Source organism: Ambystoma mexicanum, chromosome 5q, assembly GCF_040938575.1.
Source record: "Ambystoma mexicanum isolate Mex_15411 chromosome 5q, UKY_AmexF1_1, whole genome shotgun sequence".
In the NCBI taxonomy this organism is placed as follows: domain Eukaryota; kingdom Metazoa; phylum Chordata; class Amphibia; order Caudata; family Ambystomatidae; genus Ambystoma; species Ambystoma mexicanum.
The window spans coordinates 1,269,196,428-1,269,216,030 of record NC_090933.1 but is presented as its reverse complement, the minus strand read 5'-3'; the positions used below and the strand labels follow the sequence as shown (position 1 = coordinate 1,269,216,030).

Sequence of the window (19,603 nt, the reverse complement as noted above, 5' to 3'; positions counted from 1 at the left end):
GCCTCAGGGTATCTAGTAGCATGGTCTACTACAACAAGGATAAACCTGTTGCCTGAGGAGGTTGGGGGATCAAGGGGACCAACAATGTCAATCCCTACCCTCTCAAATGGGACTCCCACAACTGGGAGAGGCACTAAAGGTGCCACATTCTTGGAACCAAACCTTACCAGAAGTCTGGCAGGTATGGCAGCTCCTGCAATACCTATCTACTTCAGCCCCCATTTTTGGCCAATAAAAGTAGAGAGAGAGCCTTTCCTTGGTCTTCTTGAAATTCAAGTGACCAGCCAAAGGAATCTCGTGGGCTAGTTGCAAGAACTGTTGTCTGTCCTCTTGGGGCACTACCAGGCATTGGGTTGCTCCAGGTTCAGATTTGGTTGGTTCACTGTAGAAGAGGCCATCTTCCCAGTGTAACCTATACTTCCCAGGCTCTTGCCCATCAGCCTGAGAAGCTGCCTGTTGGCGAAGGCCCTCCAGAGTTGGACATTCTCTTTGTCCCTTACGAAAAGCTGTCCTGCTGGGTCCACCTTCTGCCAGTAAAGACTGCAGCTCAGGATGGTCAGCCGGGTCCAGGTCTCCAATAAGTTCTGGGCCTCCTACTAGCTCTTCTTCAGAGTCTAGTTCAACCACACAGGGTTGTACCTCCCTCTCAGCCTCAGCTGGAGGTGGAGTTACAGGTGTAACTTTGGACAACCTCGGGGGAGTCCTTGTTGGAAGCACTGGAGTGCTTGCTGTAGGCTTTTTCCTAGGAGTCTCGGGTTGCCCCTTTGCTCCTGATCTGGTAGTTACTGCAGTAAGTTGCTCCAGTGGGAGAGGAGTGATTTCTGTCATCATCTCCTGAGATAAACCTCGCAGGGTTTTCTCTCTTGCAGACTTGGTGAGCTCCCGTAACCTTTTACTAGGAGGTCTGGGGGTATGTGACACAACTCCCAGAGCTTTCAGGTCATTTCCTAGCAGAACTCTTCCTGGCACTTCACATTGTATACTGACAGGTATCTTCACAGCCATATCATTACACTGGATGAGAACTGGTAACTGGGGACACATCTGCACAGGCCCTCCAGCTAACTTGGTGAGGCATTTGGGTGCCTTAGCAACATCCTCTGCCTTGAAAAATGATTCATCCACCACAGTTATGCTGGCCCCAGTGTCCCTGAGGGCAGGAGTCTCCTGACCATTCACGTGGACACTGTCCTTATAATACTCTTTAGTATTATCTGGGATAGAATTATACACATCTAAATTTTGTTGTTCCCACAACCCCAGAGAGACTAAAGAAACACTGGCTGAGACTCCAGTGGGCTCATCAGCCAGTAGTAGAAAGTTTCCACTTGCCATAGTGACTTCCTCCTCTGGAGCGAAGACTAAGGAGACAAGTTGGACCCCTGAAGGTTTACCCTTACATCTGGGATCTCCTTTCACATGGTCAGTAGCCTTACAAACATAACAGGCCCCAAAGGTCCTTTGGAATGGAGGCTTGTTCTGACCTCCTTCTGGTTTAGCACCAGAAGGTATACTACTCTGCTGTGGTTTCCCAGGTGGCTTACCCTTAGGGTTTTGTTTGGGGCCCTCTTTGGAATTAGGATTATTAGAATTCTCTTTGGAGTCTTTCTTAGGCTGTCTTCCATCATCCTTCTTCTGAGTTACCCCAGAATCCTTGTGAGTAGCCCTGTTGGCAACCCACAAGTCAGCAGCCTTAGCTAGTTTCCTAGGATCTAATTCCTGTGAATCAGTGCTGTCTGAGCTCAGGAGAGCAGGCATCATAAATTGACTCCATCATTACAAGATTTCTCATTCCTTCATAAGTGTTCACCTTGTAACCCTTAATCCATCCCTCTAAGTTTTTCAACCCTTCACACACCCAGGTAGCCCAAGGGGTACCATCATGCTTTTTGAGGCTCCTAAACCTCTTAAGATACTGGGAAGGGGTCTTCCCAAACCTAGCAATCAAAGCTAGTTTCACACATTCATACTCTTTCCTATCCTCCTCCCCCAACTCCATTACCACATCAGTTGCAACAGGGGGAAGCCTAGAGAACAACCAGGTGAGTAACTCATTACCTGTGATGTTCTGGAGCTCATGATTATACTCAAACATAGACAACCAATCCAACACATCCAACTTAGGCTCATACATACCAATCAATTCCTTAGGCATCCGGGGTCTTTTAGGACTGGAACTTCTAGAGGAGCCAGAGAGAGAAGCATTCTCAACAGACAATTTCTTCATTTCTAGCTCATACTTGAGCTCCATTTCCCTTAGCCTTAGTTCTTTGTCAGTTTGAGCATTAAGTTTCTTGTACTCTAATTCAAGTTTCATTCTCTCTAGTTCAAAGTATTGAGGGCTAAATGTGGGACCTGGCAAAGGTCCAGTAGGTACAGCTGGTAGAGCAGACAGAGGCCTAGAGGGACTATCCACAACAGTTTCATCCTCCTCTTCTGGTTCTGACCCAAGATCATCAATACTTTGTGCCACATCAAGATCATTGCTGCTTTCTACAATTGCTGGAGGGATAGGTTCCTCTGGACCATCCTCCAGACTTTGGTTTTCTAACAACCTTTCTATTAGCTCTATTTTCTTTCCTTTAGTCATGAGACTATAACTTTCCATAGTAGACAGGTTAAAAATGACTTTTTCTTTCTTGTGCTTAAGCTTTGTGGTTAGTTGCACTAAGGTATCTCAAAAGTACTCTAAAGTGTATACTCAATACAGATCCCACCGCTGTACACCAGTGTTAGGCAGAAACCTGTGCAGTTCCCTTTGGGACCACTGCAAAAGATTTAAGACTACAGGTGTTGGCAGTAAACCCACTTGGTAGCAGTCTGCACCGCACAGATTCACTGTGGTAGCTGTGGCTGAGCAGCCAGACTTCCCTCAAGAAGAGTTAGGCAGTATACAGAGAATACAGAATAGGTACAGAGACACAGTAGCACAAGCAAACACTAACCAGAGCTAGGTGTAAAAGTATAAACTTATTTATTAAAGGTACACTCATAAATTACACCAGCACACTAGAAAAGATAAGAAAGTCAAACACGGTTACTATTACTCATATGTACATCCCTAATCATTCGTTGGTCAATTCTAAGTTAATACCACTTATTTCCAAACAGAGGTGAGCGCTTAATGTTAGATGACACTCCAACAAGTATTACCAAAAGGGAAGGAAAAGGCAGAAATGAAGAGAGCAGTAAGGTAAAACACTTTTCACATAAGGTTAGCAAAGGCAGTCAATGGTGGAACAAGGAGAATTAGTTCGGGGCCCGCTTTAGAGGGAGCCAGGCGAAAAATGTGCCCAAGATCACACAATGTCATCAGTCTTTGCAGGTGAGAGAAAAAGGTTTTACTACGGTTCTGAAAAGTTTAGTTGGGGTGTCCCAGGCCTACCCAGGTTCGAGAGCCGAGGGCTAAATCTACCCCGTACAATCGGTGGCAAGGGAGGCCGGGCGGATCACAGTACCTTTAAAAGTGGAAAGATTCCTCCAGCAGTGGTAGTCGTTCCTGGTAGTGGGTGCAAGTCGCGGCGTCGTCCCGAGGAAGAGGTGATCTCGACGGGGAGGAAGGCTGCAGGTCGTTGCACTACCAGGGATGAGGCCAGCCGTGGAGTTCTTCGGTCACAAAGGATTTTTACCCCTCTTTCGCGGTTGAGGTAAAAAGTGGTATCCCGGTTGCCGGGGTGCTTGGCACAGGCAAGGCGGCCACGAGATGCTTCGGGACGGCGAAAAGAATGCAGCAACTGGTTGTCCCCACCAGTTAAGGGAAGAAGACTCTCCGGCGGGAGATCGCCTCTGTCGTCGGAAAAAGTGGTGAGACGGTTCTGCAGGGCTTCACCGGTGGTGTCGTCTTGGCAGGTCGGCTTCTCCCTCTTCGGCTTCTTAGGTCCTGTGGCGACTTCTGAAGTTCCAGTCCCCAAAGCCCTGCTTTTATGCAGCAAACCCCCATTCACCCAGCCTAGCTGTCACTCAAACATGCTAAGTGGTGAGCCGGCCGGCTCACCACTTGGGCCAATCAGGACGGAGTGCGACTTGAGTTACCAAGGTAACTCAGTCCAGGGTGCCTAATTCCCCCTCCACCCCTCCTAAGTACCCCAGACAGAGTGGCACCACTTTGGAGGGCTTCTGTGGAGAAGCCCGCCAAAAGTGGAACAAAGGGCTCCACTTTGGGTCAGAGTTACAGAGGTGAACACCAACGCCATTTTAGAATCAAGTTTTGGCAAAAAATACCAACCGGAGTTATAATAATAAAGAAATAATCCGGCGGTATGTTCAAGGCTACCGTAAATAAATAAATAAATAAAGGTATTAGCCTAAAACAATGGGAAATCCCATAGGAAAATATTCACGGTTGAATATAAAAAGTAGTTTCCACTGCCACCAGCCAAAACTCAATGAGGGGGGACGGAGACGTGCCCCCTCGACTAACAGACCCCGGGGCAATGGAATTGCCCCGGCCAGTACGTCCACAATATGATGGTTTGTACTGGTTCTGTTCAGGATTTGAGACTAGTAAAGTCAATGGTGACTTTACAGACCCTGGGAGACAGTAGTCAGTCCCAGGGTATGGAGTCTATGTTGGGGGGTCCCTAGGACACCCCTGGGTTACGGCACTGAGGGTGCTGTGTAACCCATCTCACAAAAACACATGAGGCCCTATGGAGTAAAAGACCCCATAGCCCATTCAACACAAGGCAAACCAAAGAAACACACTTCAAACATGTCCAAGAGTGAGGGTAAAAGAGTCTCACTCTTGGCAGGAGAAAGAAATAAACCCAGAAAATCCAGCAAAGCTGCTGGGGGACTCAATAGGTTAGGAAATTCAGCCTAAACAGATAATTCTCCCTAACACTCTTCCCTCTCATGCCCATTCCTTCTTTACCTTTTCCCCCTTTCCCTCTTGTGCCAATTGCTTCTTTACCTTTTCCCCTTTCCCTCTCATGCCCATTCCTTCTTTACCTCTTTCCCTCTCGTGTCCATTCCTTCTTTACCTCTTTCCCTCTCATGCCCCTTCCTTCTTTCCCTTTTTCCTCTTTTTCTCGCATGCCCATTTCTTCCTTACCTTTTCCTCTTTCCCTCTCGTTGCATTCCTTCTTTACCTTTTCCCTCTTTGCCTCTCGTGCCCATTCCTTCTTTACCTTTTTCCTCTTTCCCTCGTGCCCATTCCTTCTTTACCCTTTTCCTCTTTCCCTCTCGTGCCCATTCCTTCTTTACCTTTTTCCTCTTTGCCTCTCGTGCCCATTTCTTCCTTACCTTTTCCTCTTTCCCTCTCGTTGCATTCCTTCTTTACCTTTTTCCTCTTTCCCTCTCGTGCCCATTCCTCCTTTACCTTTTTCCTCTTTCCCTCTTCAGCCCATTCCTTCTTTCCCTTTTTCCTCTTACCACTCATGCCCATTCCTTCTTTACCTTTTCCCCCTTTCCCTCTTGTGCCAATTGCTTCTTTACCTTTTCCCCTTTCCCTCTCATGCCCATTCCTTCTTTACCTCTTTCCCTCTCATGCCCATTCCTTCTTTACCCTTTTCCTCTTTCCCTCTTGTGCCCATTCCTTCTTTACTTTTTTCCTCTTTCCCTCTCATGCCCATTCCTTACCCTTTTCCTCTTTCCCTCTCGTGCCCATTCCTTCTATACCTTTTTCCTCTTTGCCTCTAGTGCCCATTCCTTCCTTACCTTTTTCCTCTTTGCCTCTCGTGTCCATTCCTTCTTTACCTTTTTCCTCTTTCCCTCTTGTGCCCATTCCTTCTTTACCTTTTTCCTCTTTCCCTCTCATGCCCATTCCTTCTTTACCCTTTTCCTCTTTCCCTCTTGTGCCCATTCCTTCTTTCCTTTTTCCTCTTTCCCTCTCATGCCCATTCCTTCTTTACCTTTTGCCTCTTTCCCTCTCGTGCCCATTTCTTCTTTACCTTTTCCCCCTTTCCCTCTTGTGCCAATTGCTTCTTTACCTTTTCCCCTTTCCCTCTCATGCCCATTCCTTCTTTACCTCTTTCCCTCTCATGCCCATTCCTTCTTTACCCTTTTCCTCTTTCCCTCTTGTGCCCATTCCTTCTTTACTTTTTTCCTCTTTCCCTCTCATGCCCATTCCTTACCCTTTTCCTCTTTCCCTCTCGTGCCCATTCCTTCTATACCTTTTTCCTCTTTGCCTCTAGTGCCCATTCCTTCCTTACCTTTTTCCTCTTTGCCTCTCGTGTCCATTCCTTCTTTACCTTTTTCCTCTTTCCCTCTTGTGCCCATTCCTTCTTTACCTTTTTCCTCTTTCCCTCTCCTGCCCATTCCTTCTTTACCCTTTTCCTCTTTCCCTCTTGTGCCCATTCCTTCTTTCCTTTTTCCTCTTTCCCTCTCATGCCCATTCCTTCTTTACCTTTTGCCTCTTTCCCTCTCGTGCCCATTTCTTCTTTACCTTTTTCCCTCTTTGCCTCTCGTGCCCCTTCCTTCTTTACCGTTTTCCTCTTTCCCTCTCATGCCCATTCCTTACCCTTTTCCTCTTTCCCTCTCGTGCCCATTCCTTCCTTACCTTTTTCCTCTTTGCCTCTCGTGCCCATTCCTTCCTTACCTTTTTCCTCTTTCCCTCTTGTGCTCATTCCTTCTATACCTTTTTCCTCTTTGCCTCTAGTGCCCATTCCTTCCTTACCTTTTTCCTCTTTCCCTCTTTCCCTCTTATGCCCATTCTTTTCTTACCTTTTCCCTCTTTCCCTCTCGTGCTCATTCCTTCTTTACCCTTTTCCTCTTTCCCTCTCGTGCCCATTCCTTCTTTACCTTTTCCCCCTTTCCCTCTTGTGCCAATTGCTTCTTTACCTTTTCCCCTTTCCCTCACATGCCCATTCCTTCTTTACCTCTTTCCCTCTTTGCCTCTCGTGCCCCTTCCTTCTTTACCGTTTTCCTCTTTCCCTCTCATGCCCATTCCTTACCCTTTTCCTCTTTCCCTCTCGTGCCCATTCCTTCTTTACCTTTTTCCTCTTTCCCTCTCATGCCCATTCCTTCTTTACCCTTTTCCTCTTTCCCTCTCGTGCCCATTCCTTCTTTACCTTTTTCCTCTTTCCCTCTCATGCCCATTCCTTCTTTACCCTTTTCCTCTTTCCCTCTTGTGCCCATTCCTTCTTTACCTTTTTCCTCTTTCCCTCTCATGCCCATTCCTTCTTTACCTTTTGCCTCTTTCCCTCTCGTGCCCATTCCTTACCCTTTTCCTCTTTCCCTCTCGTGCCCATTCCTTCTATACCTTTTTCCTCTTTGCCTCTAGTGCCCATGCCTTCCTTACCTTTTTCCTCTTTGCCTCTCGTGCCCATTCCTTCCTTACCTTTTTCCTCTTTCCCTCTTCTGCCCATTCCTTCTTTACCCTTTTCCTCTTTCCCTCTTGTGCCCATTCCTTCTTTACCTTTTTCCTCTTTCCCTCTCATGCCCATTCCTTCTTTACCTTTTGCCTCTTTCCCTCTCGTGCCCATTTCTTCTTTACCTTTTTCCCTCTTTACCTCTCGTGCCCCTTCCTTCTTTACCTTTTTCCTCTTTCCCTCTCATGCCCATTCCTTCTTTACCTTTTGCCTCTTTCCCTCTCGTGCCCATTTCTTCTTTACCTTTTTCCCTCTTTGCCTCTCGTGCCCCTTCCTTCTTTACCTTTTTCCTCTTTCCCTCTCATGCCCATTCCTTACCCTTTTCCTCTTTCCCTCTCGTGCCCATTCCTTCTATACCTTTTTCCTCTTTGCCTCTAGTGCCCATTCCTTCCTTACCTTTTTCTTCTTTGCCTCTCGTGCCCATTCCTTCTTTACCCTTTTCCTCTTTCCCTCTTGTGCTCATTCCTTCTATACCTTTTTCCTCTTTGCCTCTAGTGCCCATTCCTTCCTTACCTTTTTCTTCTTTGCCTCTCGTGCCCATTCCTTCTTTACCCTTTCCCTTTTTCCCTCTCGTGCTCATTCCTTCTTTATCTTTTCACTCTTTCCCTCTCGTGCCCATTCCTTCTTTAGCTTGTTCCTCTTCCCTCTCTGGCCCATTCCTTCTTTGCCATTTTCCTCTTTCTCTCTAGTGCCCATTCCTTCTTTACCTTTTTCCTCTTTCCCTCTTGTGCCCATTCCTTCTTTGCTTTTTTCCTCTTTCCCTCTCATGCCCATTCCTTCCTTACCTTTTTCCTCTTTCCCTCTCATACCCATTTCTTCCTTACCTTTTCCTCTTTCCCGCTCAAGCCCTTTCCTTCTTTACCATTTTCCCTCTTTCCCTCTCATGCCAATTCCTTCTTTACCCTTTTCCTCTTTCCCTCTCATGCCCATTCCTTCTTTACCTTTTCCCTCTTTTCCTCTCCTGCCCATTCCTTCTTTAGCTTGTTCCTCTTCCCTCTCTGGCCCATTCCTTCTTTACCTTTTTCCTCTTTCCCTCTCCTGCCCATTCCTTCTTTACCTTTTTCCTCTTTCCCTCTCATGCCCATTCATTCCTTACCTTTTCCTCTTTCCCTCTCCCGCCCATTCCTTCTTTAGCTTGTTCCTCTTCCCTCTCTGGCTCATTCCTTCTTTGCCATTTTCCTCTTTCCCTCTAGTGCCCATTCCTTCTTTACCTTTTTCCTCTTTCCCTCTCATGCCCATTCCTTCTTTACCTTTTTCCTCTTTCCCTCTCATGCCCATGCTTTCCTTACCTTTTTCCTCTTCCCCTCTCATGCCCATTTCTTCCTTGCCTTTTCCTCTTTCCCGCTCGTGCCCATTCCTTCTTTACCATTTTCCCTCTTTCCCTCTCATGCCAATTCCTTCTTTACCCTTTTCCTCTTTCCCTCTCATGCCAATTCCTTCTTTTCTGCTTTACCTTTATCCTTTCATGCCCATTCCTTGTTTCCTGCCTTTCTTCTTTCCTTTTATCCATCTTTCTTTTTTCCGTCTTATCCCCATTCTGTCTTTCTTTTTTTACTACCATTCTCATTTCCTTCCTTACTCCTTTACTTGTGTTCTTCCTCCTGCTTCCAAATCCAAGGGGCAGAGCCGCTTTCTATTTCACTCTTAGACTTTTGAAATATGTAGACAGGAAGTATTTTAACTTCTAAAGAATGTAATATCTTTTACATTTGTAGGTGTTGAATTGTATGACGTCCTTTCTTGAAACGTTAATGGCCAATAGCAAAACAGCTTTGAGTAATTGTCTGCAGCTTTCCTGTATGTGGGAGAGTACTAAAAAAACAACAGGACATGAATACATGCTTCTCAGCTACACAGATACTTCCTTCATGCACGAGAATTGCACTAGTTTAGAGCGGGAAAGATCTGAGTTGTTTTTGGTTCACTCTACTATTTCAGTAAAACCAATTCCGTTTTAAAGAATACCACCTTTAGAGCACTTGGGAAGATGCTCCTGCTTTAATAGGACAAGGTACCATTCCTCCAATATTGGAGAAAATTGGGCTGATGGGTAGTGTTCCCCATTTCATCATTTAGATAATTGCCTTTGCCTGATGGCTGAGCACTAGATCTATTTCTCTTTGATAATGAAGAGATAGCAAGAGAGACAGAAGAGAATATTTCAATAAGTAACACTATAGGACATCTGTGTGTGTCACGGGTCTGTGCAACTCCATGGAAGCATCCGTATTGGCAAATAACACCTGGTGTAGTCAGTAGGTCAGCTACCAAATGTGCTGAGCATGACTATCTAGAAGGGGGAGTCACAGGAGACCAAACTTCAACCATGTACTAATATCTTGAAGACAGGTTGTAAAGACTGGCTGCTCAGAATGTTCTCGTTACAGGCCAAACAAATGTAATTCTTTTAAACATACTGCTCGGGTAAGGTAAGTCTAGGTAAAGTGATCTTATGCAGCAACCTTTTGCTAAAAATGTTGGCCTCGCTATGCGTGGATCTATAAGAAAGACAGGTGAAGGAGTGTTAGTAGCATAGACGGAAGGCACAGGTGAAACACCTGTGTTGATGAGTGCAGCATGGAAATACCCATTACCTGTGTGCTGATATGGAAACTCTATTCTTGGGAGTGGGTATATACTGGGGCAGGTCACCCCTTGGTGGCGAAGCAGCAATCATTGGGGTTGTGGATAGAAGATGAGTAGGGATTTCTTTAGTACATAAGACCTAGTGGGTGGTCTGATGGGGAGTGAAGGTGTGTATGGCTGAAAGGTTTTAATACTGAGTTAGTTGAGGGACGGAAGGGGTGTCCGGAGGGGATGGGGCGCAAATGTATCCTGGGTCATGGCTGTAGCGTTCTTCCTTGGATTGTGTGATTGCGGTCTTGTCCATTATCATGTGGCACGGGGGAAGAGCAACTTGAGCAGTGTCTTATGGAAGCCAGGAATGAGGCTCGGACACAAGAGGTTCATGGTTTTGGCTAAATATGTCTATTAAAGTGAAGGGGGTTGAGAGAAGGCCTCTCTGACCCTGCTCTAGACGTATTTCCCCAACAGATACCACCAAAACTAAGGATCTGTCCAAGTCAGAATGTCCAAAACAAAACTATCCCATGTCCAAAGTTCTATTCTGGCCCTGTGCACTTTTACAAAATAAACTCTACTGTGAAAAGGGTAATGTCTTTGGCCATGCGTGTTTTATAAATGCTCAAAAAGGAAAATGCGTAACTCCAAAACAAACGTTCCAACAGGATAGAGTTGCTTGTTCCAGAGGGTGGTTCCCTTGCCCTGGATTTCTCTTCCCCTGGTTGCTTGTTCAACATAAGAGTTCAAAATGCAACAAACATGTTTTTCCTCATTGACAAAAGTTCTCAGTTCTAGGGAGAACCTCCTTCCCGAGGTTCTTTGCATTTAACCTCCAGTTTCAAAAGAATCACCAAGTTTCCAAGAGGAGTTCCTCTCTCCCCTTAGAGTGTTCACATAGCATGAGGATCTTGCTCCCATCCCCAAGGTTTCTCCTTATTTCTAGTTTCAAAGGCACCTTTCTCCCCAATGACCTTTCCTTCTCTTTATACACTTTCGTTCACAGTTTATACAACAGACACACATCACCTGGTATCCTGCTAGGACTTTTATATCTAAAACGTTCAATGCTTTGTAGCATGTAGCTTTGTATCAGGGGGAAATGACTCCCTTTCCCTCACGTTTGACAGGCCGGGTTCACTAACCTGCCCAACACTGTCACTTATCTTGACAAAGGTTCACAAGGCCAAGGCCAAACAGGATATTTTCTTCCCTTGGACTCTCACAGGCTTTGTCTTCCCCTTCATGTATTTTGGGTTTTCCACCAGTTATGAGCTTTACCCGTCTATATTTCTTTCCTTTCGTTCTATTTTTAAGTTACAGCATTTGTGCGCCAGCCACCCGGTAACCCGTTCACTTCCCATGGGCTTACCGATTGCCTTTGGCATCGCCACTTGTCCACCTGTTTAGTAGAATTGGCTTGGTGGGTGCCCTGGTAAGCGCAGTCTTGCCCCTGTGTCTGTCTCCTTGGTGCGCGGTTCCCCCAGCGTTTCCCTTGCTCGCAGTAGACAACTGGCGCCTCCTACTCACCTTGGTGAGGTTGGGTCGGCCTCTGCTGTCTGCCGCAGCATGTATTCCCCTAGTGTGGTGTTCACCTGTGTTACCGACTGGCAGGCATACCCACCTCTGCAGCTCTCTCAGTTTCTGCTGCTTATCCCACTCCTTCTCTCTGTGGACTCTAATGGGCCTCACCCCTGCAGGGTAAGGAAACAAACTATCCTGCCAGTCTGGTGTACTCAGTACACTGGGAGTCCTAGCTTTCCTGCTCAGCTGGCTGGCTATTTCCTTCTCCTTCTCTCCATAGACTCTAACGGGCCTCACGCCAGCTGGTTAAGGGAAGGAGCTCTGCTGCCAGCCTGGAGAACTCATTAGACTGTGGGTCCCAGCTTTTCTCCTCAGCTCGGTGGCTATCTCTCCCTCTGCTGGACCTAGGATGCCCAACTGGCCCATAATTTAGCAGGACTTACCTGCATTGTTGGGTTTTGTGCCGCGATTTGCAGGCAACACTGTGCGGGACGCCAAAAGTCCCGACTTTGCTCTAACCCTCCCCCCCGATCAAAGCCTTTTCTGCCCTGAGCTCACACTTCCGTGTGATAGTTGAAGCTCAGCATAAAAGAGCGGCTCTCCCGGGGTGCGCAGCATCGTAACATGTTGCTCTGTGTCAACTGAGCATTACAATGGCAGCAATTAGACATTAATTGGAGGGAGGGGGAATATTATCAGGGACATTTGTCCCTAAAAAAACGTGAATGGGTTGATTAGAGATGAGAAGGGTGCATAATACAGCGTGCTGTGTTTGAAATAAGACTATGGTTTTAAAAGTGAGAATGTTTTGTCTCACATTAGTGTGCCTGGTTCTGCTGTGACCTTCCATGCAGGATGGGGAAAGTGCTACTGTGACCTTCCATGCAGGATGGGGAAATCAAAGCTAAAGTCATACTCCTTTTGCTCAACATGTTTCTCTGACATGTTATATAGTGTAATGTTAGTTTATTGTGACATGCTCGTTTGTTATGTTGCATGCATTTTCTCCAAGGCATTTCTATAAACTAAGCCTTAATAAATATCTACGTCAAGTTAACCTTGAAAGATATGTGGACAACTGCTGTGATCTGGGGCAAATCATATAATCTGACTTTGTCTTATCTGGAGTCCCTGTAACTGATTCAGTTCATAGTTTGTTATTATACCATTCTGTTATTATAAGCTGTTATTAAAAAAAAAAAAAAATCCCCACTCATGGTTCTAATAGCTATAGAGTGGCTACCTATATAATAATAATAGTGTCATTCTTGCATTTACCACCACAGTTATTTGACACTCAATTTACTCGTGGCAACTTATTATAATGTCACTTCCCTTGGTGTCTCTAAGTATCAATGGTGATACTTTTTGCAGTGCTCTTTCTGTGAAGTCACTTATGTTGTCAATGCGTATGCAAATTTGGATGTTTGCATATATCTTGTCCCACAGGGCCTGGACAGAGCTCTAACAGATGAGTGTCATGCGTGTATAATGGTCCTACAGTTTTTGTTGTGCTGTGTATGTGTTAAAATGTCATCTGCCACTGCCACTAATGTTACCAAAACAGTGGATGGTATCACATGGATCCACGCGCACCGCAGGCTGCTTCTGATGTGCTACCACGTCTAAAGTGTGCTGCAAAACCATTCTGTAAAGTTAGCCACCCTAGCTGGTCCAGTCTCTCCTGGGTCTGTGCAGGTTAAGCAGACTGTGAGCCCCAGCTCTCCTCGTCAGCTGGGCAGCTCCTTCAACTTCTGCTGGGCCAGTCTCTCCTCCTTGGCTCTGTCAGGGATTCCACTGCCCCCAAGCAAGCATCCTGGTCTACCCTCTTCTGGCTTCTCTGGAATGGCTTCACTCATTCCACATGGTTTGCCCAGGAAGGGCCCCTCTCACACTTCCTGAGTCTTTCTTTGCTTTTATATTTGCTCTGGCCAATAGGATTTGGAGAAAGACTAGACCGCTAATAGTGGTTCTCATTAGGGGTGTTTATTGTTGCACCTCGCCTCTTTCTCGTCTCGGTTGTTGGAAATAGACTAAACTGCTGACAGTGGTTCCCATTAGAACCGATGATCATTCCTCCATTTCTCTCCCTCGTCACAGTACTGAGAAAGTGATCTTCATTGAGGTGATTCTTATTCTTCCTCGTCCAAGTATGGGGAATGGTAAGAGGGTACAATTCATGAGTCTATTAGGGGAGGGATTTTTCTTAGGGTTATAGGATGGTGCTTTAAGGTCCTTTGACTGGCAGGAATACCACGTTCCATCTAGCTAGTCCACTTTACTCCCATTAGGATTGTCTCCTCCCCCACATGGACCTCACTCGGGCAGCCACCCTCAGGTTCTGGATCAGGTAGCGACTGCCATTCCCTGGCCTTTGGGGAGAGACTCTCCCAGGGAAAATAGTGGTGACATCTCTAGATTCATCACAGTATTCAGAGGTTCTCGTGGCTTGATATATAGGAATTGGATGCTAAGTAGGATTTCAATTTGAGGGTTAAAGAGCCTATTTAGCTGGGATAAATTAATTTTTCAGATATGACTACCATATATCTTAAAGGTAAGAGGAGAGGGTTGTGAGCGTTATTTGCAAAGTGGGGTGGTATAGTAAGTTGGTCTGACAGTGTAAAGTGATATGAGAGACTGGCTAGACACACTATCCATGTACTAGGTGTGGTGAGGGATCAGGCAGTTACTTATTTTGTAGCTCTTGGTTCAGTGCTATTTCTCCAATTCATTTTAGTTGGAAGAGCCATGTCTTGAGTTGTTTCCTGAGCATCAGGTGGTTCTCTTCCATGCAAAGATGTTTAGGTAGCGTGTTCTAGAGTGTTGTGGCCAGTATGGAGAATGAGGATCCTCCCATCATTTCCTATTGAAGTTGGAGACCAGGACTAGTAAAGCATTACTGGACCTTAGTGTCTGGGAAGCAGTCTGGTGCTGGAACTTCTTCTGAAAGATAATGACCCCTTTTCCTGGTAGGAGTGATGCGTTATGCCGAGGGGATTTGAACTGTTTTTCAAGTATTTCAACCTTTTGAATCTTAGGAGTAGTCTGGCTGATGCATGTTGGGCTCTTTGTAGTTTTCTCTTCAGATAGACTCAGAGTCCGAGATAGAGGCTGTTTGCATAGTTCAGTCTAGTTATCACTGGAGATATCACAGCCATGGTTCTGTGAGTGAATGTTAAGTAAGGTGATGCAGTGTAGAGTGCTGAGTTAAAAAAAGCAGTTTCTCAAAAATGCTCTCCTCTGCAGTTCGATTGTGAGAGCATTGTCCACTGTAGTTCCGAGATTCCTTTCCATGGAAGACGGTATTGGTCAAGGGCGCATCTCTCCAGGTCAGAGGGCTGAGTTGGTATTAGAAGGAGCGGGATTGCAGAGCATCAGTTCTGTTCTGGCAGGGTTCAATTTTAGTCTATTTGCTCTAATCCATGCACCCACTTGTGCAAGGCATGTGGTTCTATCTGGAGGGTTTGATGACTGCTTCGTATGAAGTTTGTGGATTATTTGTGTGCCGTCTGAGTAGTTGTAGCAGGTGATACTAGGGTGCCATGTAGATGTTCATAAGAAAAGGTGACAGTGTAGACCGTTGGTGTACTCCACAGGTCAGTGACCGCAACTGGTATTTGCTTATCTCAGCCAGTCCACAAGTGAACTTATGTTTGGAGTGGGGACGATAGAGAGGTCTGATGAGCACATTAGGCTTACCCGTCGACCTTCTTTGGTGACTGAACAATCTCATGTGCTTTTGTACCAGAAGTTGTGTGATTCTATCTGTTAGCTTGTATGTATGTGCTCCCATTACCATCTTCCGTTTGTGCAACGTTAAGAATTACACAATACCCACCTCAGCCCTATTCCCACAAATTCTTAGATAAGCTTTTAACAAATTGTGTGCAATGTAGTACAGGTCAATAGTATATTTTTCTATTAAATGTCAATAGATATATGGTAGAACATACAGTGTTTCTCCAAAAGTCTGTTCTTTATATTCATTTGTGTGCCCATTTGTTGTAATCACACTTACAGGATGTGCGGGTGCTCTTTATGCGATCGGATGGTGGACTGACACCCATGGAAAACTTTAGTGGCTCTCGTGCAATACTCTCCGGTCCCGCAGGTGGCGTGGTGGGGTATGCGATCACCACATATCGCCCGGAAGATGGCCAGCCAGTGATTGGCTTTGACATGGGAGGTAAGTTGTTAGAATTGTCTCCATTGGAATGGGATGGCTAATGCAGTGCCCCATGGTCATTTTATTTCTAGTGGTAGGAAGTTGATTTTGGGCTTCATCACAACCTTGGTGGTATCCTGGCAGTAAATCCACTGGGATAATGCCAACGAAAATAGCGTTACTGCAATTTGTGGTAAGGTAGATAAGGAAAAATTGCCTCCTGGCTATCTTGCTTCAATTGTTGAAATGATTGTTTTAACACTGTGGTTAATGCAATTTGTGGTAAGGATAGGCATAGGACTCTATGGGGCAGTAACAACGCTATTACCTCCAGCGGTAAACCTCCTACTTTCCACTCAAACTCGGGATTGGGCAGAGCAGAAATGTGGCAGTAATAGCGTTACCACCACATTTTTGCCACGCCGCCCAACCCCTGATGAGGCCCTTAATGTATTGTACCAGTGTTCATAATTACATTATTATATCCTGCAGGGCCTGCACACGCGGCACATAAGCTTAGTTGCTCTTTTTTTCTATGGCTGTGTCTCAGTGGAAACCTATACAAATTGTGTTGGTAGTGTGAAGGTATCATGAAGCAGACACAGGTTCATGTTTTTGCCCACAAAGTTTTATTAGCTCAAAAGGCAGGTTGGAGTAAGGCCTAACTTGCCCTATGCTAAGGTGGGATTCCCCTAACCAAAGAAAACAAATGATATTCTTGTGTCAGGAAGTCCAAAAAACATGTCTGTCTGTGTCCAGAACCTATGCTTGTCCTCACATCTAACTGTGTACAATGTTTAGGGATGTCAGCAACACAACAAATAGTGCTCAAAGTAAAGTTCACAGCGTCTTCCAGCTCTTGGCTTGTAATCAATTTCCCTTCCCCATGTTCAAAATAGTTCCACAGGCATAGAAGTTACTTTCCCCAAGAGTTCAAATCTTCCAGCTTTTCAGACAACACAACTCCCTGGGACACTTCCCAGCTCAAATAATAGTGTTACTTTTCACCAGTTCACATAGGCAGTTCAGTTTGTTGACTACATAAACGCATATGAAGTTATTGTAAAACAGAAACTTCTTCATAGGTGCTTTCCGTGGCTTTTTCATACAAAGGGGGGCACTCGGTCTATGCGCAGTTGTCGAACCACATGGTCTACCCAGTACAGGTCTCGCAACCAATACCCCTTCTTGGCCGCTTACCAACACCATTAATTCACTGGTGTCACACTCTTCTGACAATGTGTCGTGGCTTGGTTGGCCACAATGCACTTGTTTTCTTTTCCAGTGTCACTCTCTTCTGACACTATACCTTGGCTGTGTTGGCCACAATACTTATTACACTTTCTTGCACTCTCTTGGCTATTGTCAATGTGTATCTCCTCATAGCATACAGTTCCTTGAATTCTCCCTTTTGGCTGTTGCCAATGCTTGTTTTCTCATATATCTTCTCATATAAAGCACTGTTCTTTTTATTAGGCTTCTCATATAATAGTTCTTTATATCAGGCAGATTCCCAATCTTTCTTTCACTCTGCTCAATGTTCAAGAATGCTCAAAACTTGCATTCACTCTGTTCGAGATTCACTAGTGCTTATATTTGCGTTCACTTCGTTCAGTATTCAAAAGTACTTATATTTACTTTCACTTTGTGTAGTATTCAAAAGTACTTATAATTGCTTTCACTTAGTTTGGTATTCAAAAGTACTTTGATTTTCTTTCACTTTGTTCGATTTTCAAAAGTACTTATATTTGTTTTCACTTCATTCAAATTCCTTTCCTGTTTTACATATGTGCCTGCCAACCCGATGTTCCCCCTTCTTGGTGCACTCACTGGTCGGATCCCACGGCTCTTCTGCAAGGTTCTCTGCCGCCACAGGTTTTCTCCTTCCCGTGCGGTACCTTGCGCTTTCTCCCATGGGATTCTGGTGACTCTGCGCCCCCAGTGTCAAGACTGGGCAATTAACAACAATCTTTCCTTGAACACTGTCAAATCGGAACATACCTTTAATTAACTCTGCAACATGGGGCACAGCATCTTTGCCCCTCCTGAAGGCAAGAAACCCACGATCTCTGTTTGGTAACACCTTGTTGTGCACTTCACAAATGAGCTAAGTGGCCCAACAATCATGTCATGCTGGGAAGTACCCCAGAAAATTGAATTTGCCCAGACCTTGAACCTGACAAGACTAGATGTTTGTGACGTCTCCTACATAGTTTCAAACAACAATTTGATTTGTCACTTGGACCTCCTGCAAAACAAAGCTGTTTGACGACTCCTTGCACTGAAGCCACGGTATCTCATCACTCCTGCCCTAAAAAGCCTTACAATGACTTTCCATGGAGCAAGGAAAACTCTTTAAGTTACTTTGAGTGAGCACAAATCTGTTATCCTCTGGTTCTAACAACCTCACGCCATGCATCAGGAAATACCTACTAGGAACCTGAGATCTGCATCACTTCATATGATGACCACATGTGAATGACATGGAAGGCGATCATTGGGGAACTTAGGGACGAATCACCCATCACAAAATAGAAATCCTGCCTCTTCTCTCAAGCTTTTTGCCAGAAATAATCCTTGACCCTGTCTGTCCACCACCCAAATCTGGGTTGGCGTCTTTTAACAGTAGCACTGTGACTTGCAGTCTGTTCGTCAGTCAGTGTGCCCATCAGGACTAGTCTTTGGTCAGATATTGTTGAATAAGCCACCTTTTGGGAGGTATGTGCAATTGGAGAATGATGTAGTGATTCAGAGCTGGTACAGGGATCAAGTTCAAGAGCGTGGATGCATGACAAGAGAGGAACTGTTTGGGGGTCCTCTCTTTGCGGGCCTTGTTATTCTAGCCAGTTTATTAACTTGCTGGGTGATTAGTGTCTGCCAACAGATTTGTGGAGCTTAGCTGCTATGTATGCTGGTCTGCTACTCGTCACTGCTTTGTAGATGATACATGCAGTCTTGAACAGTATCTTGGTGTGGAGAGAAAGCCTGCGTAGTTTGCGTAGGATGGGGTGATTTGATCAAATTTCCACACACCTGAAATGAGGCATGTGGCGGGGTGGTGAAGGCTTGTTGGGAGTCCACTAAGACCTGCACTATGGTCCGGACGTCCTGCGGCAGGATGGAGGGTTTGATTTTTAAAAGGGTGGAGATTTGAAGCCATGCCGTTTAGGCCATCTTGGCCATGTGTTTCTGGAAAGACAGGCTGCAGTCAATGGTGAGGCTAAAGGATTTTGCTAAATTCGAGAGTTGCATATCAAATCCTTCTAGGCACATATCATTGAGCCGTTGTAGGGCAAATTATTGTTTAGACGGGTACCGATGAGGATCAATTCAATCTTGGAGGGGTAACTAGTAACTTTGAGGTAGGCAGTCAGCAACCAGGACTGGATGATGGTTAGGCAATCCAAGAGACGACAGATGTCCTTTATCTGATTTGCTCTCATGTATAGCTGGGTATCATCTGCATATTGGTGGATAGCTCTATAAGGATCTTTGAGGTGGGTGCCCAGAGGCTCTATGTAAAGGTTGAAGATTATCGGTTAGAGAATGGGAGTAGGTTATAACGCAATGTGTTCATCTGGATGGCCTGATGTCTGCCCGAGGGGTAGTAGGTAAACCATTTCAGCATGGTGCCAGTGAATCCCATCCTGTCAGCAAGGAGGATGCAGTTGTTAGCGGTGTTGAATGCAGCAGAGAGGTCAAGATGGACAAGGAGGCATGTGCCACCCTTATCCTTGATCTGGAGGGCATCGATCACACCTTGATGGTGGCTGTCTCGAAGCTTCACTTCGGGCAGACCCGTGACTGATAGCCACGTAGCAGGCGTAGCTGTTCGATTCTTTTGAGTAATTGTGTAGTTACTTCTTTTTCCAAGATTTCACTGATAACCGGGATGTTCGTAATGGGCCAGTAGTTGGCCAGGTCATTGGGTCTAGGGTCTGTTTTTTCAAAAGAAGGTCTATAAGACAAGTCTTGAGGGTGTCTGGGAATTAACCTTCATTGAGAGAGTACGTGAGTATAT

General features: G+C 45.5%; 1 protein-coding gene across 4 annotated transcripts in view; it reads left to right on the top strand.

The window, feature by feature from the left end:
- OPLAH (5-oxoprolinase, ATP-hydrolysing) overlaps nt 1-19,603 on the top strand; it is a 664,980-nt gene that overhangs the window by 227,984 nt on the left and 417,393 nt on the right. For all 4 annotated transcript variants that reach the window (XM_069621803.1, XM_069621805.1, XM_069621802.1 and 1 more), the window contains one exon: nt 15,438-15,603. In XM_069621803.1, the coding sequence (XP_069477904.1) occupies nt 15,438-15,603 (166 nt within the window). The remainder of the gene's footprint in view (nt 1-15,437; nt 15,604-19,603) is intronic.